General features: G+C 50.0%; 6 protein-coding genes across 6 annotated transcripts; 4 read left to right on the top strand and 2 right to left on the bottom strand.

Annotated features, from left to right (window-relative positions):
• Positions 1-193: 193 nt before the first annotated feature.
• Positions 194-4,403, bottom strand: BC939DRAFT_460083 (uncharacterized protein). Its single transcript, XM_051556821.1, has 3 exons — positions 3,606-4,403; positions 3,214-3,504; positions 194-3,124 (listed from the first exon to the last, which is right to left on the bottom strand). The coding sequence occupies exons 1-3, from the start codon at positions 4,269-4,271 to the stop codon at positions 266-268; spliced, it is 3,816 nt and encodes a 1,271-aa protein (XP_051409437.1). The 5' UTR covers positions 4,272-4,403; the 3' UTR covers positions 194-265.
• Positions 4,394-6,979, bottom strand: BC939DRAFT_495219 (DHHC palmitoyltransferase-domain-containing protein). The gene is made up of 9 exons (XM_051559634.1): positions 6,953-6,979; positions 6,558-6,839; positions 6,372-6,457; positions 6,188-6,247; positions 5,896-6,087; positions 5,631-5,798; positions 5,473-5,534; positions 5,173-5,381; positions 4,394-5,088 (listed from the first exon to the last, which is right to left on the bottom strand). Exons 2-9 carry the CDS (start codon positions 6,558-6,560, stop codon positions 4,486-4,488), a joined length of 1,383 nt encoding a protein of 460 aa, XP_051409436.1. The 5' UTR covers positions 6,561-6,839; positions 6,953-6,979; the 3' UTR covers positions 4,394-4,485.
• A 593-nt stretch (positions 6,980-7,572) lies between these two features.
• BC939DRAFT_400378 (uncharacterized protein) lies at positions 7,573-8,701 on the top strand (the record flags this gene model as incomplete). The annotated part of the gene is made up of 2 exons (XM_051552538.1): positions 7,573-7,932; positions 8,072-8,701. 2 exons carry the CDS (start codon positions 7,573-7,575, stop codon positions 8,699-8,701), a joined length of 990 nt encoding a protein of 329 aa, XP_051409435.1.
• A 4,373-nt stretch (positions 8,702-13,074) lies between these two features.
• On the top strand, positions 13,075-13,656 carry BC939DRAFT_263039 (uncharacterized protein). Its single transcript, XM_051551078.1, has one exon. The coding sequence runs from the start codon at positions 13,189-13,191 to the stop codon at positions 13,537-13,539; it is 351 nt and encodes a 116-aa protein (XP_051409434.1). The 5' UTR covers positions 13,075-13,188; the 3' UTR covers positions 13,540-13,656.
• Positions 13,657-18,152: 4,496 nt separating this feature from the next.
• On the top strand, positions 18,153-20,068 carry BC939DRAFT_505713 (uncharacterized protein; the record flags this gene model as incomplete). The annotated part of the gene is made up of 3 exons (XM_051560697.1): positions 18,153-19,118; positions 19,213-19,711; positions 19,815-20,068. The coding sequence occupies 3 exons, from the start codon at positions 18,153-18,155 to the stop codon at positions 20,066-20,068; spliced, it is 1,719 nt and encodes a 572-aa protein (XP_051409433.1).
• Positions 20,069-21,815: 1,747 nt separating this feature from the next.
• BC939DRAFT_495215 (uncharacterized protein) lies at positions 21,816-22,820 on the top strand (the record flags this gene model as incomplete). The annotated part of the gene is made up of 2 exons (XM_051559633.1): positions 21,816-22,015; positions 22,295-22,820. The coding sequence occupies 2 exons, from the start codon at positions 21,816-21,818 to the stop codon at positions 22,818-22,820; spliced, it is 726 nt and encodes a 241-aa protein (XP_051409432.1).
• Between the last annotated feature and the right edge of the window lie 379 nt (positions 22,821-23,199).

Here is a 23,199-nt window from a genome sequence, read left to right as displayed (position 1 = left end):
GGCTCCCAGGTGCCATCATTGGTCCTAGGAACAAATTATTCTTTGTCCATCCCCCGGATAGACGACACTAGAAAACACATAAATACATAAGTAAATGTATAAGTAAATAAATAGGAATTTCCGTCGCCACCATGCTGGTGTCTAGTACTATGAATCAGACATATTGAAATGTATATACGAGAGGAGAGAATATTCCTATCACAACGTTTATTCGGCTCTATGGCTAAAAAATTTTCTACAGATACCTTACTTAGTATCTTAGTGTTTAGCGTGTAAAGATGAGACGTACGGTCATCTCGAGAGCGCTTAACGCCAGCCCGAGGTTCAGCTCCTTGATCTGGAACATGTCAAATACATCCATCAGTCCTCGCAAGACAGCCTCCCTGCCCAAAACAGTAGCAAGAGACACTGGTACCATCATCTTAATCAATTCTCTGGCTTTGTCTCTTGTCGCATCCTTTTCCTCCTGTGTCCGCATTACTGCTACAGCTACTGTGGCTGTCGATGTCGCTTCCGTACCCACAGTAGTCGCTGCTCCCGCTGCAGAGCTATTGACAGACAAATTCTGGACCTTGACTGCGATTCCATCCGCGCCAACCTCATACTGCTCATCTCCGATGCTGATGATATCCTTCTTTTCGTCCGATTGTGCTGCAAAGGTTGTAGCGGCAGGTTGTGATCCAGGCGAAGCTGTCGGTGGTATAGGCCATTCGCCATTGGGCCAGAAGAGATCATCCTTCATCCATCGCAGTGTCTCAACAGCCTTTTCGCGACTAGTACTTTCTTCGACCCAGGCTGAAAAGCTCTCGTTGATTGCCACTCGATATGACTTGCGGACCAATTCTCGAAGCATTCCAAATGTCATCCGACGGATAGACTGACTCTTTGAAAAGTCCATCATGTCCTCCAAGACCGTGAAAGTGGTCTCAATAAGTAAGTCCAATTCGTCGTTCGATAACAGAGGCACACTTGGCTTCTTGGGCTCAATTGAAGGGTCTCCTGTCTGGTTTGATGCTACTATTGATGTGGGCGGTGTGGGATCCTGAGGTGAAACTCGCGATTCATCCATGTGAACACTGTGGTGCACATTGGAGGAGCTAGTCCCTGGCTGAGTTGCCTTCTGCAAAGGTGTCGCGTTTTCACTAGACGTTGGCGGTTGAGAGTTGGTCGAGTGAAGAGGCGGTGGCGACCGGCTGATGCGATTGTTATCGCCGGTAAAAGATGGCCGCGGGTGAAAATCCGGACCCACGTCCTGCATTCGAGTTGCCGAGGTCGATAAAGATGTTCCGTTCTGATGCCGCTGGTCAGACAACGTCAGTGTGCTACTCACGCTCCTGATGCTCCTTTCACTCTCAAAAGACTCGCGTGCACTCTTGTCTTCCGCTGTAAGCTGCGGACTGCTTCCTGTGCTCACAGCAGCACCAAGAGACTTGAAAAATCGTCCAGCGGAGAGCGATGCTTCACTTGCTTGCCTCAGAGCCGTCTTAGCGCCCTGTGCAGCAGCGGCCCCGATGGCTATGCTGTTCTCTGAGAGCGGCGCCATAGCCGATAAAAGTCCTGAAGCTGGATTCTGCGAAAAACCAGAACTTGACTTGCCGGTCTCGGGGTTCGACTCGAACTCCTTACTCAAGAACCACCTTAGAGCCGATGAGTCGCTGACTTCTGGAATTGCAAGCATCGCACTCAAAAAATTTTGAATGCCGTTGCAGACCTTGTCGCTTGGCTGAAGTCTCCATCTCGGGAATACCGTTCGCTGGACGACCGGGAATTGCTGGACAAGAGTCAACTGCAGCTGCTCAAGTTGTTGGAACGCTCTGGTGATCACCCATCCTTGTCCCCCTTCCGCCTGGACCTCAATCATATAGCTCAGATCTGAGTTCGACATCAGCGTCTTTGGTCTGCGATTGACCATATCTGTCACTTGCACCGAACACGCTTTCGTTCTTGACGATGCCGTAGGGACGGTTGGAGAAGCAGGATTTGATCGAGCTGCTGCAGATGAGGATGATCGACGGTGTTCGGGCGGCTCAGAGGCTTCCTGAAGGCTGGTCTGCGATGAACGGATGTTGTTGGTAGACATAGGCGGTGCATGTGGATGCTGTCGTTGCTGGTTGTCGCTTGCTTTCTTTTCAGAGCACTCCCTCTCCTGCTTGATCTTGAACGGGACCCAGTATTGCGCCTCTAATACACTCAGTGCCCACTCCTGAGGTTCTAATAGAGAGTTTGCCGGATCGCGCTGTATATTTCTCTTCAAGTTTTTCAATAAAGCACCACCTTTTGCCTCGCCAATACCCGCAATACTCTGATTCAGATCTTGTCCACAGTAGGTCTCATAGATGTTGTTCGCCTCGCGCCGAAGGTCCTCCGGATTTGTGAGCACACCCTGCTCGACCTGGCGATGGAATATGTCGATCATGAGCCAGAACTGAGCGAGATCCATGGCGTCCCAGACCTGGAGATAGGCCATGAAATCCTGGAAAGTGTCCATGTGCTCATTCTTCTCCGCAAGAACTTGTTTCAATGTGACGACTGATATTGCCTGAGGCACATCGCCAGTCCCTTGGCGATCAAAAGTGCTGCCCTCGCTAAAGACAGATTTCTCAGCCGATGGCAAGGCGCGCTGAGGGGTTGATGGTTGAACAGGTGGGCGGATCTCTGGATCGGATCCTTGCTTCTGCAATCCAGATCTGTCCATCAAATGGGCGGCATTCATTAAAATCGAGTCTGCCAGGGCGGTCATAGGCGCTTCCTTTGACTGCTCTCCTGTGCCAGCGCTCTTTGAAATAGCGGAGTCAGCGGTGTTTTGGTCCGGTTTGGCGCCCTCGGCAGGAGTACTGAAGTAGTCAATGATCGAGAGGTTGATGTAATCTGGGTCGCAAATATGCTCCAAAGTCGACTCGAGAACGTGAGTGGCCATAATTTCCTGCATAACCGCGAACAGCGCCACCGATTGCTGGTCGTCCTTGGACAGCAATGCCTGACAAACAGCTTTGGCAGTGCTTCTAAACTGTTTGAGTCGTTCCTCCTTGTGATAGCATCGACCAAGAACAGAGTCTGGGTTGGCATGCGTCGAGACATACTGTGCGATTGGTAGTCGGCTTGCACGTAGCTCGCGATAAGCACGCTGTGAAAAGACACATACAAATAATACGTCAGCGCCATGAGCTCCGGAATATAGAGTAGAACTGGGATGTACATGACAACAGTCCTTACCAGATGTACGATAAAGCTGTTCTGCAAGCCAAACACGCCCAAAAGAGCTGTCTCTGGTAGTCGCATATTCGAAAGACGATTCGAGACGTTCATGGCCATGGCCACCAAAGACACTCGCAAGGGAATGTTGTGCTGGCCCTCCGAAACTAAGCCCATCGGCACGTTCACAAAATCCCTAAGAGTGAAGGAGATCATCTCCTCGACCATTAGGTCTGTATCTGGCGAAATAGACACACGCTGTAGCTTGCCATCATTGGATTCTGCCGACTGGGGTTTGACGGCCTCTCCTGGCTATAGTTCGATTCAGGAGAGCACGGTCAGCTAATGAAGGAGCTACAATTGCTTCAACGAGAGCTGCGACCACAAACCACTTAGCGCAGCGCGTCACCAACCTTTTCGATCGCGTTCGACCACACTGGGACGCCATCAATGATCTCGAGCTCTTGATTGTGGTGCTTTCCGAAATTCGCAATTGTTCGGGCGCGCTTGAGCCTTGTGGATTCAGGCACAGCCAACAGATAAAAGGCAGCGACGAATCCACCCAACCCCACACCCAGTATACCGGCTACGATCGTGCTCCAATTGATCCGCGGTAGACAGTACCACACTAAAACCACCCCCACCATTGCTGCCAGGATTCTCATCTCTCGATCTTCTCCTCTAAGAAGTCGAGAGATAACTTGCTCTAGCTCTGCCGTTTTTGAAATGCTGGTATCGATAGGGTTGCAGCTGGTAGAGTCGTGATCAAGCTTTGCTGTCGAGGCTGGCTCTTGTGATATACTTGGTGGTGGTGTGCTGAGTCTCCTCTCTGAAGTGGTCGTAGAGATATCATGTCCAGGGTCCTCAGTTGTGCCGGCTTTATGTTCAGGGGACGATACGCTTTCTATAATTGGCGAATTGGACGTCGTACTCGGGGTGTCTGCCTTGGTTGTTGCTGACCTAGCAGTTGCCTCTAGGCTAACACTTGTCCCGTTAGGCTTAAGCGTCGCCTCGGGCGGCATTGGCGTGAGGTCTTGTGTATAACGGATATTTCGTATTGGTTCTGTTTCTAGGGACATATTAAAAAGGCGAAGAGTCGGAGAGGAGGAAGGACGAGATAGATTAGTTGGGAGGTATAGCGATGAGAAATGGGTGGGATGGAAGTGATGAAAGATGGTGAGACGAAAAGGTGGAGAGTGTGGGCTGAGGACCTCAACTGAGTTCTCAATTGGGACGATCTCTCAAAGTTTATTACACATGAAATTGGTATTGGTAGCACCAAGAGGTATCTTTTCAGGCGCCCTTCTTGGACTTTTGCACTTTCTCATAAATCGATCGATTGGAGCTGCGGCCTGCTGACGATAATGGTTTGTCGAGCGATGGAGGCCAGAGAATCGACTTAATGTTTGCTTTCACACCCTCGTCATAAATGTTGTTGATGTCCTTCAGCTTCATAATAATTTGCTCTCTCGTAAGGACTTGCTTTCCTTTAGTTCCCTGGATTGACGATTGGGCATGCTGCTGAGAGTGTTGCGGTTGCTGTGGTTGCTGTGGTTGTTGTGGCTGTTGTGGAGGCTGCGGTTGCTGTTGAGGCTGAGGTTGAGGGCCCTGCTGAGGAGTAGGTGGAACATGGCGGGGATGGCTAGGGTGACGACGGTCTCGTTGTTCAAATCGCTTGGGACCAATGGGAACACCATTCGTGTCTACTTCTACTGTCTCAACGAGCTCGCGTCGGTGAATCATCTCCCCAATGTCCTCCCACTTGAAGTTCTCGTTTGTGGTCACGCCAGTGGCAATTAGATAGATATTGTACACCAAGAAGATGAAGACGACCAATCCAGCCAGTCCTGCAAATAGACCCAAACCTCCCAGAGTCTTGTCCGTTTGCATTTGATGCTAGCATAGAGTGAAACATAAGGTCGTGTAGGGTTAACGTGCGTGCTGCATTCAGGGCATTTGCATCGTCGCGCTGTAACCTACAAGGAAGAGATGATAGGATCGCAGGGGACCCAGTTGATCCCAGCGTTGGGTAACCACCAAAAACTTGTACATGGACGAATCGTACATGCGCGAACAGAAAATGTGGTAGACAAGGAACGTGCCATACCAGCATACCTGCACCGCACTGTAGACGAACAGAATGAAATACCGATGGTTCCTGTGTCCCACGCACTGGTTGATCCATCCACCTATATAGCACCGGAATGAAGCATTAGAATCCACAGTTCTTGACGAGCAAAGTTTTCTCCGCACATGTTGGTACATGCAAGCCCGACATACAGTGGTGATCAGATCTTTGGACACACATGTTGCAGAGTGAGCAGTGTTTTGAACGTGCGGGCCTACGAGTTTCAAGGAAACCACAGTTGTTCGTTAATATGGAATGGGGTCCCACGCTACTGCTCATATTGCGTCTTTCGTTGTGCTGGGAAGATTACTTTTGAATCTTGCAAGTTCCGCAGATTTTGGGATAAAATAAAAGGTTGTCGTATGGGTAGACCTCCAGCGCCTTTTTCACATTGTCGGCATTAATTTCTCCAGGTCCAATTGCTGAGGCGATGAAAAAGCAGGCATAGGTGAAAGCAATCACAACTGGGATGATAATACTGTAGGTTCCAACATCGAGAGGAAACAAAATAAATAGTTAGTGCTAAGAAAGGGACAATATATAAGGCAAATAAACGCTTCCCTGGAAAGACGTACTTTTTATGGATTGGAGAAAGTGCTGTACCATCCAAGAGATCGTAGCCGCTGTTCATGAAGACTCCGATACATACGGTAATGAAAAACAAGTAAAGGATCTGGAGCGAAGGGTTCCTTTGCTCGGTCAGGTAAGACCAGCAGCCATGACACTTAGTAAGAGATCCGCTCCCGCACATTCTACTCATCGCTTTGCTGCAGCGACCATCAATTAAAATTAAACCGCATTAGAAAAGTGACAAGAGCAGAGCAGTGTAGTTGACGATATTAAAGAAAGCACAGAAATGACACTTACCCGAGATATGTCCAGAACGTCTCTGTGATAAAGACGTGCATCTTTCCTACAATGCCGTGTCTATCAGGCAGGGACAGGACAATTGAAAAATACCTGGTGTGAATCGAACGGCAATATAGCTCATAACTGGTAATATAATGGTTGAGTAATACGTCAATTGATTTCGCAAGGATGTCTAGTGTACCTGAATCTCGGGCTGGGTCCAAAGAGGAGAATGAACACCAGCATCAGGATGAAACTGATGTAGATGGTGAGGATCGTCAGCAGCCCCTGTAAAGTAGAACAAACGCAGCGGAAGAAGTGTCAATGACAATGTGGTCCATTAGCATTTGCGAATGTAAGGCAGGAAGGGTCAGCCAGCCTGACTTGCCATTTGAATCCTGATGAGTGAATGAAGGGGATGATGTGGAATTGACCAGTTGTGGAGAAGGCACAAGAAGCTCAGGCAACGCGAACAGCCCAACTATTACGGTCCTCCGCTCGGCAAAGTCGAATCTCAGTCTTCGTCTGCTCTCACGTGGAACCACTCGCCATTGCACTGAGTTCAAGCAGCTTTCGGTTCAACATTGTCCGTTTGGAACTTAATATCGGTAGAGCTAACTTTCGCGGAGGGTGTACGATGACAATGTCCGAAATCCATATCTATCGGCTTCTGATGTGCATAACCGACCATGAGCAGATCAGGAGTCAGCTGAAAGGACTTATCAAATTGAAGCGCTTGTTGCTTTGAGGCGGCAATATACACATAAATACGTTGCTGCATGCCTGTAGAACGCGAGTAGGAGGAGCTACAACGCAGATTGGAGTAACGAGAGAATAGCGGCAATGCATCCTTCGCCCATTTTAGCACATCTCATATCTCAGACCGAAATTCATAACGGTTCAAATCAGGGAGCCCTCCATGGATGCTCAACAGATAGAGCGACTTTGTAGCAATGCTTCAGATTCGAGAGGCATACATAGTACGATCCTTCACCGCCGAGGTGTATGAGCGGCTTCAGGAATATCAGTTACACCATAGGTTTGAAAAGTCGGCAATGCATGCTGCCGTGGACTCCAACAGCAAATAGCCTATGATTTGAATTGTTCAGCTCTTCGCGTATTTGGGAGTCCCACGCCGCTGCGACTGACAAATCAGGATGCGGTCATGACAACATAAATGGCTCTCTTTGTGGGAGAAGTGGTATCATTTTCCCACCCACGCCATCGCCTTTGTCATTCTTCTTTGGAATATGTTCCGCTTGCTGATCGCACGCCATTGTCATTCTTCTTTGAAATTACCTTCTGCATCCACATCTGCATCAGCTCTTTCCCGCTTCACGCGTCCAAGCACTGCTAATCCATCCCTACTTTACCAGCATCAAAGACATTCTTTCGTGCGCACCATGTCCTCCGATACAACCATGCACGCTGTTCAGATCCCAAAGCATGGAGACAGCTCTGTGCTCGCATACGTGTCTGTCCCAAAGCCTGCACCCAAGCCCGACCAAGTCCTTGTTAGGGTCGCCTATGCCGGCGTTAATTTCATTGACACATACCAACGATCTGGTCTCTATCCCCAAACACTCCCTTTCATCCTTGGGCGTGAGGGCTCCGGAGAAATCGTCGAAGTCGGACCTGAGGCCAAAGGCGATTTTAAGGTCGGGGATCGCGTTGCCTTCATGGGTCCCGGAAGTTATGCTGAGTACGATGCAATCTCCACAGTCTCGCTTGCAAAGCTCCCTGATGGTATTACTCTCGAGAAGGTATGAGAAATATAGTGCAAATGGACCGTGGGAATCTCACAACAATATGCTTGTTTGAATAGAACTAAGCGTGAAAACACGAATGACTTGCTCGCTAATTCTCACTTTACAATTGCGGGCATATTCTGCGTTAACCTAGGGTGCAGCGCTTCTCCTGCAGGGTCTAACCGCCTGGTCATTGGTGCGTCAGGCCTATAGGGTCGAGAAGGACGACTGGGTTCTGATTCACGCTGCTGCAGGTGGTGTTGGTCTGCTCCTCTGCCAGATGTGCAAACTTCTGGGCGCCAATGTCATTGGAACGACCTCCAACGACGCGAAGTCCAAGCTTGCCAAAGAGAACGGCGCCGATTACGTTGTGGACTACTCTAATGGCTATGACGCTCTTATTGAAAAGGTCAATGAGCTGACTGGCAACAAGGGTGTTCATGTCGTCTTTGATGGCGTGGGTGCCTCAACTTTTGACGTCAGTTTGAAAGTTGTCCGCCGTCTGGGAACCGTGATCTCGTTTGGTAATTCCAGTGGTGCAGTTCCGCCAGTGAATATCATGCGTTTAGCCGAGAAGAACATTCGGTTGATGCGTACGACTTTGTTCCAGTACATCACTACACGCGAGGAATTCGATGCTCTCAGCTCAGAGCTGCTCCAATTGGTGGCGGAGGGTAAGCTGGACTTTGCGATTCACAAAGTCTACCCGATCCAAGATGTGAAGCGCGCCCATGACGATCTGGAGAACCGCAGGACCACCGGAAAACTACTGCTCAAGATTTAAATGATCTGCAATAAATCGAAAGCTATTTTGACTAGCATTCCTGTTATTCTGGATGGACAGCAGGTGCCGTTGAATATATCTTGAATAATAGCCTTGCATGCTGCTGCTACCATTTCTGGTTCAAAGAAAGAGGACGCTTAGTATGATGTGTGCCATTACACAGAAACCTCCGTCAAGGAGCGCTTAGCTTTTGTTTCCATACCTTATCGCCTTGATATGCCTTCGGCGATATTGAACGAATTCACTGGGGGTATAAATCAGGGAAAAAAACGGTTCACCAAAGCGCTGCAGGTAATGTTGGTGTAAACCACTCATGCTATAGATATAATGGCTAAGGTTGTGAAGGAAGAGATGGTTCGGATGTAGGATACAGGGATAGTTGATGGAATAAGAACACTTACAATGGGGAATGCCCTTCGATCCTTGTAGCTCTCATTTCTCTTCTAGCTCACATAGTCTACTGCAGAAAGAACGCTGGATGCAATAGCAATGATGGCCCTGTTCAAGTAGGGCGTTGGCATATCTAAGGGATGTGGTACGAATCAACGACACATATCCAAGCAAGCGGAAGCCAAGTTCTTACTCGATCGCAGCGGCGAAGGAGTAAACGGATGGATAGTTAGCGTCGACATCCCAGTAAACAGACATGGGTCTTGGCTAATCCTACCACGAGAATTCAATATACTTAGCCATTGAACCGAGAGCGATCAACCCGAGGAAGAACAGGATGATGGAAAGAAAGGATCCAAACTTGAGCATTTCACTATGTGCCGTGAAGGCTATTTTGAAAGGTGTAGCATGGTTTTGACAAGTATCAAGTAGCAAACATAGTTTGGGGGGCGGATGAGCGATCCGCGGAGGTTTGCCAGTGATTGAATGAAGCAGAAGACAAAGAATCAGGCACGACAATCCTTTTGTCTTATGCTTCCATAAACTGCATGGGCGAAGAGTCAACCCTATGTGACACTAGTGGGAACGTGGAGGTAAAGCACATTACTCCTCTATAATAATGTACAACGCGGTCTATGTGTGCCCAAACTGGCCATTGAACTTTATGTCTCGAAGGGTTGCGTGTGATTCGCCATTGCCCTTCACGTTAAAGAAGAAGGAGTTTGTTAAGGTGCATTTTCTTCAATGATATTCGCTGGCTACAACATCAAATAAAATGAAGCAGCTGCGCGGCCCCACCATGAGAGGCGTCGAGGGTGTCTATACCAGCTAATACGAATTTGTGTTATGTCAGTGCATGTCGATACATTTGGAGTATTTTGGCAAGTTGCCATGTGGCAAGTTTCCTTCCGGAAGCAGACGAAAGGAGCAGTGCGACATGTGTTGATGTCTAGGATAAAACTGCAGCTGGCTCAGGAGGAGTGTTATTTTTATTGCCAAACAGAAGAGCCATCCTCTACTCAAGCTGCACACACCTGCAGCTTGCAGCGTCAACGTGTAGTAGTCTAGAGCAGGAGCAAGGCACAAAAGGGCAATATTCGTGCATGTGTCTTGTTGCGGAGTAAACTGCTAGGATGAGAGATGAGAGCCGAGGGAGGTATCGGAAAAATGGATCGGGGAACCCGGCATTCACTCGCTCATTTGCCCCTGTGGAGGATTGAGTTCATGTTCAGTAAAATGAAATCAGGGCTTTTCCAGCAGCTGCAAAAGAGATGTGCGACAGGAGATCGAAATTATGAGGAACTGTGGATGAGAGCAGCGAGCGGATGTGCACAATCAACTTTATTTCCGGGTCTTCCTCATCGGAGAAGCAACATCGATTATAAAGAACATGGCATCGAATAACCTGTATGAACAATGGCCACGCATTTTTATTAACTAAACATGGCGATAGTTGCTACCCCAGAATCTGTTCATCCCCATCACAATCGATCATGTTGTGCGCTTTTTCTTTCGCTCTCTAAGAGTTCATTTAACTCATTCTTCTTCTCCTTCCACTTTTGCATCCCATCGCTTCAGCATTCGACACAAACCTCATCATTTTCTCCACATCGTACACATTTGACAATCAACATAGCAGTTCACAACCACCATTTCCTTGCAATACAACGCTCGTAGGCACCCTTCAGGCCAGCTTCTTATCCGCCTCGCCATAAAAAAAGGTATGTCATAATACATCCACACTCTTTAGCTCTAGCACAGCGGAACACAATGGAGCACAACAGAACACATCACATCAGCACAGCCATCACGTCAGGAAGCTGCACCACAAGCAATCTTTGTACTCAAGGAGTCGGTGCATGGACGCTTGATGTCCCACAGTGCACGGACACTGATGCCGCCCTGAACATATTCTATGAGGGCGAGACATTCTGGGTCGTTTTTCCGATCTCATTGCCAACGATGGACTGTTCTCCTCAGATCCATCGGCGCAGATACCCCTTGTCAAGGCGTTCTCCGATGCTTGTTTCAGTTACGCCAAGAAGCTCGTCTTCGCTAGTCTTCGCCGTAGACTTGGACCGCGTTGTCTGTTGACGCTTTCACAGGGGGCTAATCTCTTGCCTGTGGTGCAATCGAGCCCCGTGTTTTACTAAGCAGCGTCCATCCGGTCTGGTTTTAACCACTTCCTTTTCAACGATTTCGTTCATTTAGGACCCTGCGAGATCCATATATTTCGTGGACCAGCCAACAGCCCTGTAGCGTTTATTGTCCAACGAGTTGAAAAGGTAAAGCACATCGATCTACTGACTCCATGCTGCTCTCCAGGCTGAAGCGCAGTGCCATTGCCCCTGGATAGATCTCTTTCTTCATCATTGAGTGTCCACGGTCAACTCCTCTCTGATTCCCATTGTGTTCTTTATTCCATCTTTTTCAATGACGTCCTATTCCTTTACGACTAAGCGATATCGTCTCTTTGCCCTTGGGCAGCTCTTAAGATACTCATTTTTTTTCTTTTACGTTCTTTACTTGGACACCCGTTCTCGACTTTTTTTTTTTTTTTTTTTTTTTTTTTTCTTTAAGGGGGAGTTTCGCAGCCACTGTATCCAATAAGCGATATGGGCCTTCTCTCGAAGGCGATGATCGCCCTTTGGTTCAGCGCAGAAAAATACGGAGCTGTTTATGAGATACAGCCCAGTCGCGTCGCAGCCATCAGCCTCTGTCGCATTCGTCTCCTGTGTCTCTGTTGCTGTTCTGAGCTTTCTCTCCTGAGAACCAACATATAACCCTTCCTGTTGCTGAGAAGTCCCTTGTATTTTCTGCATTTGACACCAACAGCCGTGTTTGCGGCAGCTCCTTCTCTATTTCAATTGCGTTGGGGCCTGAAACCCTTCGTGTCTACAGCCATGGCACCACATGCTATTTACTTCTTTTAGCTTTTTTTTTTTAAAACATACCTACCTTCTGGATTACATTGCTCCTCGGATCTTCCGCTTCTCAGTTCACATTCCCTTCCATTTGTGCCTCTTTTCCAACATAATCCCTAACCCTCCGGAATCCCAGTGTTGCAGCAGAGAGCCGCCGCCTTACTCAGTTTGACGCTTCGACACTGCTCCTCCCCTACATCCCTCAAATACACGGCTAGTTCATGAAGTCGACCTGCAACCAAATCAAAAGTGTTTCCCTACACCCAAAGTCTGTCTTGTACACCATTCTGCCTTTAGTTTCGATGTCGGCCCCCAATATTGTCCCCATGAATCCTGCAATTTCGCGGCCTTAATTGCGTGCTGAGCAGTTTCTAACCATCATCCTTTCTTCTCTCTTCCTATCGTACTTCTCGTTTGCTACTAATCATCCTAACCTTAACGCTCTTTTTGTCTTTTCTTTTTGCGGATATTTCTGGAACCCATGCATGCAAATGTTGCAAAACTATATATTAACCGATACTTGATCTCTGATCTTACCCTTCACCCCTGGACAAATGATAACCATGCTCTCACTCTCTTGCTCCTCACTCGCTTATTGGCCAAATTGACCATCGACCCTTCTCTTGTCTTCACTTAACCCTGCCTTTCAACCCCGGCGCACTCTCACTCCCGCACTCCCACATTCACACAACTCTCAACTGTATCGACATCACTGTATCATCAACCGAATAGCAGCGGTAGGGTTTGTTCTCTTCTTCTCAAACCCTCAACACTTCTTCGTTTTGGTTTCCTCTTCCATCCCCTTTCACTGCAACATCATATCATCAGCAGGGGACACCCTTCTCATAACCAGCAGTCATGTCTCTGCGCCTGGTATCCAGTGCCAAGAATCTGCGAGACCAGTTCAAGGGCGGCAGCAACTCCAATAACACCCTCACAGCATCGAGCGGACTCAGTATCACCACAGCTAACAGTGGGAAGTCTAATGCAAAGACACTCGACTCCAATGGCTTGCACTCCAACATTTCTTCCCTTTCCCGACAGGGAACACTTCTCCGCTCCTCGTCCAGTAACGGCAACCTGCGGCACGGCAAAGGTGCCCAAAAGAAAACGCTTATTTCTAAAGTGTTCGCAGATGAGTCAGGACAACATGAACCACTGTCTGACTTGTCCATGGAGATGACTCTGCTCATTGTCAAGCGTTGTGTTAAAGAAATTCGGGAGCGAGGTAAGTATTTCTTTTGTCACACGGCTGGTCTGAACTCCCGAAGGACCTATCCACAGCCGCTAATATCTCTAGCGCCTAATATTCCCCCGGCATTTCATAGGTCTCACAACCAAGGGCATCCTTCGCCAAGTCCAGATGGGCCACAGCCAAAAGGTGGTCATGGACACTATACGCCTCATCCTGGACGACGAGGCCAACACAGAGCTTTCGGCGTTGCGCCAGGTCGACATCCATTTGGTGGCACATGCCATGAAATGGGCGATTCGATACTCCGAGGAGACTCTGGTCACATATGAGGACTATCAGGTCTTGTACCTCGACCAAGGTAATACTGGCAACGAAGCGGCGTCGCGAGGAGCAAATGTATATTGGAAAGGTCGTCAAGCAGGTACGAACCAAGGCTAACTGAACGTATTATAGATCGCAGCTTTAGCCGATTCGTCCATGATTTGCCACCAACCAACCGAGCCATCCTACTGGATCTATTCTCGCTGTGCGCCGATGTCACCTTACTCGCCCACCTCAACAATATGACCCTCGTCACAGTCGCTAAGGCCATCTCGCTCAGCATCATGGCAGAGCCAGAGCGCGAGTTCACAACATTCGATGCCTCCCTGCAGCAGCGCAACATGTGGGGAGCAGCCTGCGAGGATCTACTTCGCGCCTTCCTTCGCATCAAGACTTCACACGACCTGGCAAAGATTGAGCAGGAGGACGAGGTCGACGAGAACCGATATGTAGATAACATCACGCGCGTGGTCAAGAGCGCACGCCATAAGAATAATGAAAGCAGCGGAATGCACAGCTCGTCCATACATCCCCGCTCCGACATCTCTGTCCCCTCCAGTGCAGGATCGAGTATACCCCCATCTTCAGGGTGGCCATCGGCAGCGACACCCAATGGAGCCTTGAGAAGGTCAGGTACTGGCTATTTCGACTATGCCACGACCCCAAGGTCGGCTTCGCCGCTCCCACACAACGATTCACTCTCCCGATCTCACTCTCTCGCCCAGTCTAACTCTTCCCGATCTCGACCAATCTCGCCTTCACCATTCTATGAACACGGTGGAATGGAGTACGAGGAGATCATGCAGGACAGATCGCATTTGGACCGACTTCGACACTCCAGACACTCGCAGGCCTTTGAGCCAGGAAACAATGGCCGTAGGCGATCCTCAGTGGCCGACGTGGAAAGCTTATATATGCTACCTATCGACTCCTCCACTGATGGTTATGAATCAGAACCAGAGCCAATTCGTAGCAGCCTTCTTCCAGACTTTGCGGACGGGCTCGGCTGGGATTTCTCGAAGGTGGAAAGCCTTCATGAGGATGATCTATCATTGGAGAGCGGTCTAAAGAGCGAGGATGTCAATCGGTCCAATAGCTCTAACAGTAATGGCAGTGCGGCGACCAGAGGAGGACAGCTTCATACAGCATCGCCAGATGCCATTCGTAATCTCCCAAGACAGCAACCATCATCAGCCCCTGTGCGTGTCCTTCAGGACTCTCGTTCTCCGGTTCAGGGTGCTATCCAGCGGTCTGCAACATTTTCAAACAAGGCCCAAGTCGGTCACGCCATCGCTATCGACCATACCTCGCCATCGTTAAGTCCCCAGAGGGCGAAGCGGAGCTCTCTTCTCCGTCGCTCTGTTTCGTTGGACCCTCACACAATGCACGGCCGAGTCCACAAGAAACCTAATGAGCTTCGTCATGATATCTTGACGCGCGAGCTGGCAATCCGGGCCGAACGCTCGCAGGTTGCGGAAGATATTCGCTCACGTTTATTGCAAGTCAAACAGAGCGGTCCGGAAGATGTACCGTCGTCACCAAAATCAACTTCTTCGCTGGAGTCTTCCCCTCCGGATCCGGATAGACCCCACATTCCAACACGAAGTGCTTCGCAAGGTCTCGGACGGTCTATGTCCAAGCCCATGGCTAGGTCCACACCCAAGACCATGCCTATGTCCAAGCCCACGAGCAACGATGCCAAGTTGGAGATTAATGTCGGCAGTTTCTCATCAAAACAGTCGCCACTAGGAACGACGGACGAACTGACACCAATATCGAACCCATCCTTAAACCCGTCAGTCGCCACTCCAAAGCCGCAACAACAGCCGTCCTCGAATACTGAAAAGAAGCTTGATGTTCTCTCTCGTCCAAAGGATGTCGAGATCAACGTCCACTTCACTCCCATCATCCCAATTTCTCCAAGGACAGAGATGAAGTCCAAGTTTCAGGAGAGTTTCTCGGAGCCCATCTCTCCTCCTCAAGGATATGCACAGGGTCAGGTCAGCACTAAAGATGGCCAAAAGCGATCTCCTGTTATCGCCAGCACGAAGAGTGGTCAAAGCAGCAAGATGTCGCCATCGTCGTCGACAATCCCCTCGCCTATGCAGTCGCAGTCGGTGAGTCGGTCCAACAGCAGAAACCAAACTTCGTCCCAGCCCATCACCATGCCTCCTCTGCAGCAGAGCGTTTCTTCCTCAGGGGTATCATTTTCGTCGCAGAATTCGACTGAGAGCAAGTCCAAGGCTGCAGGATTTATCCGCGCGTTATCCTACAAGCTGCGCTCGAAGCAGAGCGACGAACAACTCAAGCCAACCAAGATCAACAACCAGGTCATCTCGACAGCTCCAATCGCTCCCGCAGTCCCAAATCAGCCTCCTCGTCTTGAGCTCAGCTTCTTAGGCGAGGTCCCGTCGTCCGCCCCCAAAAAACAAGGTGCGGAAATTAATAGTTTGCCCGCTCCTACCAGCGCAGACCAGCAAGGCTCAGATCGACCCAAGGGCTTCACGGGGGCTCGCCGCCCGTCCGGGGCGCTGCTTGGTTCCGGTAATGTAGCAATTAGGGAACAGCGCCGGAAGAGCAGGACCGTAGCCGCGTTGCCTCGATCGTCGCCCTCAGACTATCGCCCTCACGCGTCCTCACAAGCATCAAGTGCCAAGGCTGATGGTAAACGCGGTGGTGGTCCTAGCGGCAGTGGCCAGCCGCCTGGACGCAGTTCCCATCGGCTGTCCAACGGAAGGACCTTATCTGACAGTTCCTATACTACAGATGATAGCAGTTCCTTCAATGACGCGGCCAAGCAGAGTAGCCAACCCTCCACAGCAACAAGTCCCAAAAAGGCTGGTGAACGAGAATATCGTTTCTCGACTGCTACGCTGCTGAAGGATGGTAAACTCTATTACCAGCTGCAGTGGGACGATTTTACAGAAGGGGGCTTCAAATCGGATTTCTTCCATGAACCGGAGCAGTACCTGACGGGTCTTCACCAGAAACGAATGTCCAAGGTGACCGCCGGTGGCCCTGGGATGAATTCAAGCGCGACGGCGGGGAAGACGAAGCCGCCGACAAATTCGACGACATCGTGGGATCATGCGTCGGACAGACATCTAGGTCAAGATCAAGGCCCAAGCCCTGCGCAGAGGGCAGCAGCAATGAAGGCCGCTCGGGAGAGTTTTATAGCTCTGGCGAAGGACCCAAAGGCATTGGCGGCCCTCAAAGCTGGCTCTACCGATGGCATCAGTCAAGCGACTATTATCGGGACTGGGTCCTTTCCTAGCGGGTCCACACAACCGGTGTTGCACTCTCGGCCTCTGAATTTGAACTGGGATGCTGTCCCACCAAATCCAGCCTCGCCGATGACAGAGACGACATCGCCAAAGATGTCTTCACAGCAAACAGAATTGGATTCGATCGGCGGCAGCAGCAACAGTGCCAGACGCCCGCTTCTCCCCGTCAAAGAAGACGCCAACAAGCCTCTGAGGAGCATGTCCGGTGAATCATCGTCAATGTCATCAGCAGCCGGAACAGTCTCATTGGATACCAGGAAGGAGATCGCGAAGCCTGGCAAGCCCTCTACTACTGTTGGCGGTGCTGGCTTATCATCCTTCTCGCCTCTGGCGCGAGGCCCTGTCGCAGGTAAGGATCCGATGGCTCCAGTCAGCAATCCCGCTATGCCGCTCGTAAAGCCGCCCAAGAAGAGCCGACTCTTTGGAACTAAAGTGAAAGTCTCCAAGAAGACCAATCGACTGTCGACCTCTGTAGGACCAATGTCGGCTGCGATGGTGAACAGCAATCTCAGCAACACGAACCTGACCAAAAAGAAGAAACTGCCTCCTGGAGTGGTGCGGAAAGACGTTTTGACGAGGACGGAGGAGACGTTGGACGAGGTCTTCCCGTGGACCTGTATCGAGCACATGGCTGGCCAGGATAGCGGATGGGTTATGTTGGAGCCAGTCCAGGACGGAGCCGTGGGCTGGGTCAAGATTGACAAACTCGAGGAGGAGATCGCCCGTCTCGGCGAAATCGAAAAAATGCAGAAGCAGCAACAACAGCAACAATATCAACAACATCAACAACAGCAGCAGCAGCCAAAACAGCAACCTCAAATTCAACAACATCAAATGATGGAGCGCGAACCATAGGAGGATTTTCCACAGTTTTCATGACCCTTTCTTCATTTTTTTTTTCTTTTCATGCACTCCAAAACCTACTGCTGTTTATTTCTTCATAGGCGTTGATCGCAATGAAATAATCGTAGTAGCCATTCCGCCGTAGAAAAACCCTAAGTAATGACCTAAAATGTAAAGTAACAGATCTCGTACTGCCGATGTCCATTATATCGGAAAGATGATCATTTCAAATATCAGTCTTCAAGCTTAGTTGAGGCGATGGATACCTTTTTCTCATTATGACGCCTTGCACGTACCCCCTTACTCCTTGCTCCTTACTTTCACTCTTACTCTTATTGTCTTTATATCCTCAATGTCCGTGCTCGCTTGGATTAAAAACCTGTGTAACAGAACACGAACCTTCTTCTTCTCCACACACCAATGCATGCCGTACATCTGCATGCCCCGCACGAACTCATCTTGAAGACACTGGTAGCGCCCATAGCCTCCACATCATGAACGATCGTCACTACAAACCCACACATTGCACAGTTGCCCACCCGGTCTGCCCAGAGAGATCCCATGGTTCGAAATCGACTGAGGAGATGCGCTCTCTCACACAGACCCGTGTTTACGGTGTCTACATCAGTCTTTATGCATGGTCTCTGTGGTGCTGCGACCATTACCGTGTCGACCTGGTGGTTTCCTTCGGCTTCATCCTCACAGGCGCGTTCTTGCTGTGGCACACCTTCCCCTCCCCTTCCGACTCCCTCTGTGCAGGATCAGCTGTCGCCGAGGAAACTCTCATGGGAGATGATGCTGCGCTGTCGCCGGTGCTCCCTGATGGCGAGCAGATCACGGTAGTGTCAGCGATATCAACGAACTCTATGAAATCAGCTACTGCGACTATTGGTGGTTTGAGTCAAGACACTCGTCATGCAGGACCTATGGTCCACGATATTATATCCATCTTGCAGCATTATTTGGATCCTCCGCCGCCTTATAGCAGTCAAATCAAAACTGAAGAATCATCAGAGGCACATACAATCCTACTCCGAAAACCAGTATCTTCTGACCAGCAAAGACCGCAGCAATCGCTACATAAACACATATCGCGACAGGAGGATGAGCACTATCTTTGGACGAAATTTATCTTCCATGTGTTGAGCGCATGCGGATGGGCCGTCTGCTTGGGTGTTTGGCACTCAAGTTACTGGGTTGGATCATCATCTGCGCTGCAAGGACTTTTCGCCGTGAGCGCAGGATCCCTTTATCTGAGTCTGGTCTCTATCACACTTTCGCGGTTTCACAATTCTTTTGATACCAAAGGCATGGAGTCAGACATGGGTCAGGAGAGGGCGGGCTCTACTGCGGCCTTTGTTGAATTACTCCAGCGCGACAAGGACGGGGGTAAAGGATTTCTGTACGAGGATATTACAGGAGTCGAGGAGTCCCAGAGGCTATTGACCCTATTGCTCATGGTAGTGCATACAAGGAAACATGTTTTTTTTTTTTTTTTTTTTTTTTTTTTGGAAACGGAGGCAGAAACGTGGTACTGAATCTCTTTCGTTTTAGGATCCTCAGGTTGATACAGCCAATTCAGTCGCTCCTGAAGAAACAAGAGTTGAGCAGCTACAGCAGCAACTACGGCGCCGGCCAGATTTCAAGGTGACTAAGAGGTGCCGCTCGTTCGTTACGACATGTTCAGTGTCTTCGTTATCATCAATGCCAAGCGTGGTCCGAAATGTTAAGTGGAAACCCAATGTCTGGGCCATATCGTTCTTTATCCTCGACCCAACCGTTTTGAAGCGCTTCTGGAGCAGTTCACGAGGACCTGACGATTATATTACAGCGCGAGATCGATGGGACTATGATACGATTCGCATCAGGAACATTGGACAGAATGATCAGCGGCAGCAATATGAGAGACAGGACATCCTGCGCATGCTTGCTGGTTCGTCGCATGAGGTGGGACGTGTGCTAGGCAAACCCAAATCGTTCTCAGTGCTGAGCACCAGGGCAGCGCGATCCGAGTCAGCACTGACTCAGTTGATCAAGGTTGCACTTGATCCAGGTATGCCAATTTTTCTAAAGGGAGGGCTTGCTTGCACTACGACTTTCATGTAAGGCCCAATTGCAGTGAACTAAGGCATTGCCTCTCATCCCCTCTCGATTAGAGCGATTGAGTAGTTTCATTCGGTTCTATCAGCGACGATATACTGTGCGGACCAGCATAGGCGCAATGGCAGATATTCCTGACGAGTGTTTCGCGTTTGCGGTGGGGACGGGCAGACGACTGCCCGCCGTGCGTGTTGGTCTATACGGCGCGTCCCAGGAGCGAGTGTGGGCATCGAATGGGTCCATTGTCCTTGACAACGTGTCTCGCTTGGACAAACTCCGACAGGACAGAGATGACCGCTTCATAAAATAAGCTCAAGTCATACATGCCTCAATTCGTAAAAAAAAAAAAAAAAAAAAACAAAAACGAAAACGTACATTGGCATATCTTACATGTTGCACTACATCTGCATACTTCTTGCAAGTCAATAAATGTGTAAATGTGCAAAAGGAATAAGGCGATGAACCAACGCGTTTTCAGAATATGCAAAAAAGAAAAAGTGCCATTCCGTTGCCAAAAGTATGATATCTTCATCCAACGCTCACTCATGATGGCCTTCCAAGGTCTCACGCATGCGCAGAAAGCTGCTCCTGATCTCTGAGCACAACGTCAAGATCTCTTTCTCACACTCGGGATTATCAAACAGGTGCTCGTCCGCCCATCTAGTCGACCTCTGCTCCTCAATGTCCTCTCCTCCTCCTCCTCCCCCTTCGTCATATTCTCCCTCAACTTGCATCATCTCCTCTACAATCGAAAAGTCCCGTTCCCCCTGTTGTGCCTTCGACTGCTCTTGGTCCCCTCGCTCGTCGTGTCTAAAAACCAATCTCTCATATCTCTCCGTTAGTAGCGGTGAGTTATATAACTCCACGAACGACCTCAACACATGTTCGCCCAACCCAAGCTGTAAGTCCAATTTCGCCTCATAGTATCCATTGTGCGCAACTTCGGTCATAACATTGAAGTCCGCACAGGTTCGAATCGTCATCATCTCGCAGTGCATCAGGACCGCCTTGTGCGCCAAGTCCTTCAGACCCTTGATATCGAACAGCTCCGCCGCCTGTAGAAGATCCTCCCAGGAGCTGGTGAAGAGCATTCGCTGATGTGGGGGCATCCTCTCACTACCCAGACTCGGTTGTAGCGTCGATGGTACTGGAGGCGTTGAAAGAAGCCAAGGTCTGCTCTTGCAAGAGCAGGAGATCCAAGGCGTCAGGTCCGAGGTTGCTTTGAACGAGTATACGGACGAGGATGAAACCATCGAGGAAACGCTGCCATAAGGTGGGTCTAACTGGTTAAACAGCGGCGCTGTGAAGGTTGGTTGCAATGACGCGAAGGCAGCTGGACCGACACCTTTAGTAAGGGTCCTTCCAGTTGTTTCTACGCAGCCAACTCGACTGCTCGAGGACTCCAGTGGGGGCAAAACAATCGGAGAATATGTCTGGCATGCCCCAGCTTCTTCAACACCACCACCACCTGCAGAAGAGCTGGACGGCTCCTGACATCGCGCTTCTTCGCATGGCTGATGGTGTTTCTCTGGGTCATCGTCCCAATAGATGACCACATCCTTCAGCTGCTCGTCCGAAAGTCCGATCTGTCTTGTGTAAAGGTACTGCAGCACCGTCTGGAATGTCCCCGGGGACATGTTCTCGACCCGGATCCGTAGCGGTGGCATTGGATAACCAGGCGTAGGAGGTGATAGTATTCCTTGCATCGAACTCTGGTCAACGCCTTCCTCTTCCTCCTCCTCTGGTATGGCTGGCAGATGTTCAGCAGTGGACCCCAAAGCAGCAAACTGCATCCTCTGCTGGGGCTCAGCTAGAGAGAGAAAAAGCTGTGGACATGATTGTAGATAACCGAGACCTGGTAGCGGTGTAGAAGATGGCGGCTCCTCGGTGTTGAGTGGTCCCATCACCGGCTGTTGGGTTAAAAAAGACGGGAAATCGTACCCTTGCGCGCGTCCTTGCTCTAGTGTCTCCTCCTCTTCTTCAATCTCTTCCTCGGGCTCCTCCTCGTACTGCATTTCTCCCTGTCCCGCACCTTGATGCAGCTGTTGTTGACTATAATGAATCCTCCGCTCTTCTTCGAGTTGCTGATGCCGTTGCTTCTGCGCTTTCTGTCGCTCTTGGTCAATCCACCGGGCAATACGCGGGTGCCGTCTGAGAACCTGCTCATGAGCACCTATGGCTGTAACCGCCCCTTGTTGGTCGCCGTCGTTGCTGGGAGGGTGAAACTCGAACCAGATGTCTGTCGTATTCTGGCTGGGTAAGAAAGTAGGGACGATCTCATGATAGAGCGAGTCGAGCACGCGATGGCACGCCGACAGACTGGGGACATGGTAGCATGCGAACTCTTCAGAGATGACGATCTCAAAGTGATAGACGTTTCGGTGCCAGAGAGTGGCAGCATCCAGCTCGACTGCAAAAACCAATGCCAGGGCCGGGAAAGGCAGATGTATATTGTAGTAAAAAAATCGTAGTGAACGATGAGCACGCGTAAGTTATCAGCACAGCTAGTCAGCATCCCTTTTACGAACATGTACAGATATAGCACCAGTTTTAAGCCAGAACACAGGCAAAGCGGTGTCGCCCGACATGTATTCTTCCTTCAGTTTTCGAGCATGCTCGTCACTGATCGTTTCATCACTCATAGGGAAGCACGAGTACGGGCTCATCGCGTAGCCAAGAACACACGGATACAGATATTTCCACACAAATTGAATGCGAATCACTTGCAGCGAATGGGTGCGTCATCCAAGGTAGCCTCGCACAGGGACACCGTCATGATCGGAGCCGGCCACTTGGGCGTCAGTAGCGCAATCGTCTTGAATTGGCTCCTAGGCATCTTGATCTTTCCTGGAAGGACCTGCACATCGCCTCCTTCTGGCGGTTGCTCTGACTGTGGGACATGGCGAGGCGGTGGCTGCACGGGTTGGAGCGACCCACCATGGACACGCCACGATTCAGCAGCCTCGATTCTGGTCCCAGGATTTCCACTCGCTGATCGTGTCGATGATCCAGGTTGCTGCTGTGACGACTGCATCTCGCCCTCTCTGGCACTCGATCCTTGAGAAAGAGTGGAGAAAATCTCCGGTCCCGACGCGATCTGTTCCTGAGAGGAAGGAACGCGAATCCGTCGAATCTCCATATCGATCGACCGGACCCCGTTGATCATATGCTCGATGAATGCACACTCCCAGCGGTAATCATGGTTGCTCCAAGGCTCGGGCTCGGACCGGAAGTGACGCGTTACGGAGTTGCAAAAGTAGCCCTGGAACCATGTGGGCCGAACGAGTAGCTCCCAAAAGAGTGCGCTCTTGGACGTAACGACGGTGTCCTTGTTTGGCATGGCCGAAGGCGTAGATGGTTCGCACACAGGAGCGTGATGTTCCGGCACGATGATGAGCAGTGTTTGCTATGAGGAGTACTTAGGTGGAAGAGTAGTGTTCA

The sequence above is a fragment of the Gamsiella multidivaricata genome, assembly GCF_025024155.1.
Source record: "Gamsiella multidivaricata strain RSA 2152 chromosome Unknown BC939scaffold_60, whole genome shotgun sequence".
Lineage (NCBI taxonomy): Eukaryota > Fungi > Mortierellomycota > Mortierellomycetes > Mortierellales > Mortierellaceae > Gamsiella > Gamsiella multidivaricata.
Note: the sequence above shows the minus strand (reverse complement) of the source record. Positions and strands in the feature narration are given on the sequence as shown.

Bases quoted from the DNA above. Each gene is read 5' to 3' on its own strand.
- BC939DRAFT_263039 (XM_051551078.1), top strand. From the start codon at position 13,189: ATGGAGATGACTCTGCTCATTGTCAAGCGTTGTGTTAAAGAAATTCGG.
- BC939DRAFT_460083 (XM_051556821.1), bottom strand. From the start codon at position 4,271: ATGTCCCTAGAAACAGAACCAATACGAAATATCCGTTATACACAAGAC. The intron at 3,505-3,605 runs GTTGGTGACGCG...ATCGAACTATAG, and splicing joins GGTCGAACGCGATCGAAAAG to CCAGGAGAGGCCGTCAAACC. The intron at 3,125-3,213 runs GTAAGGACTGTT...GTCTTTTCACAG, and splicing joins ACAGCTTTATCGTACATCTG to CGTGCTTATCGCGAGCTACG.
- BC939DRAFT_495219 (XM_051559634.1), bottom strand. The intron at 6,088-6,187 runs GTAAGTGTCATT...TGGTCGCTGCAG, and splicing joins ACGTTCTGGACATATCTCGG to CAAAGCGATGAGTAGAATGT. The intron at 5,382-5,472 runs GTATGTCGGGCT...GGTGCTATATAG, and splicing joins CCAAAGATCTGATCACCACT to GTGGATGGATCAACCAGTGC.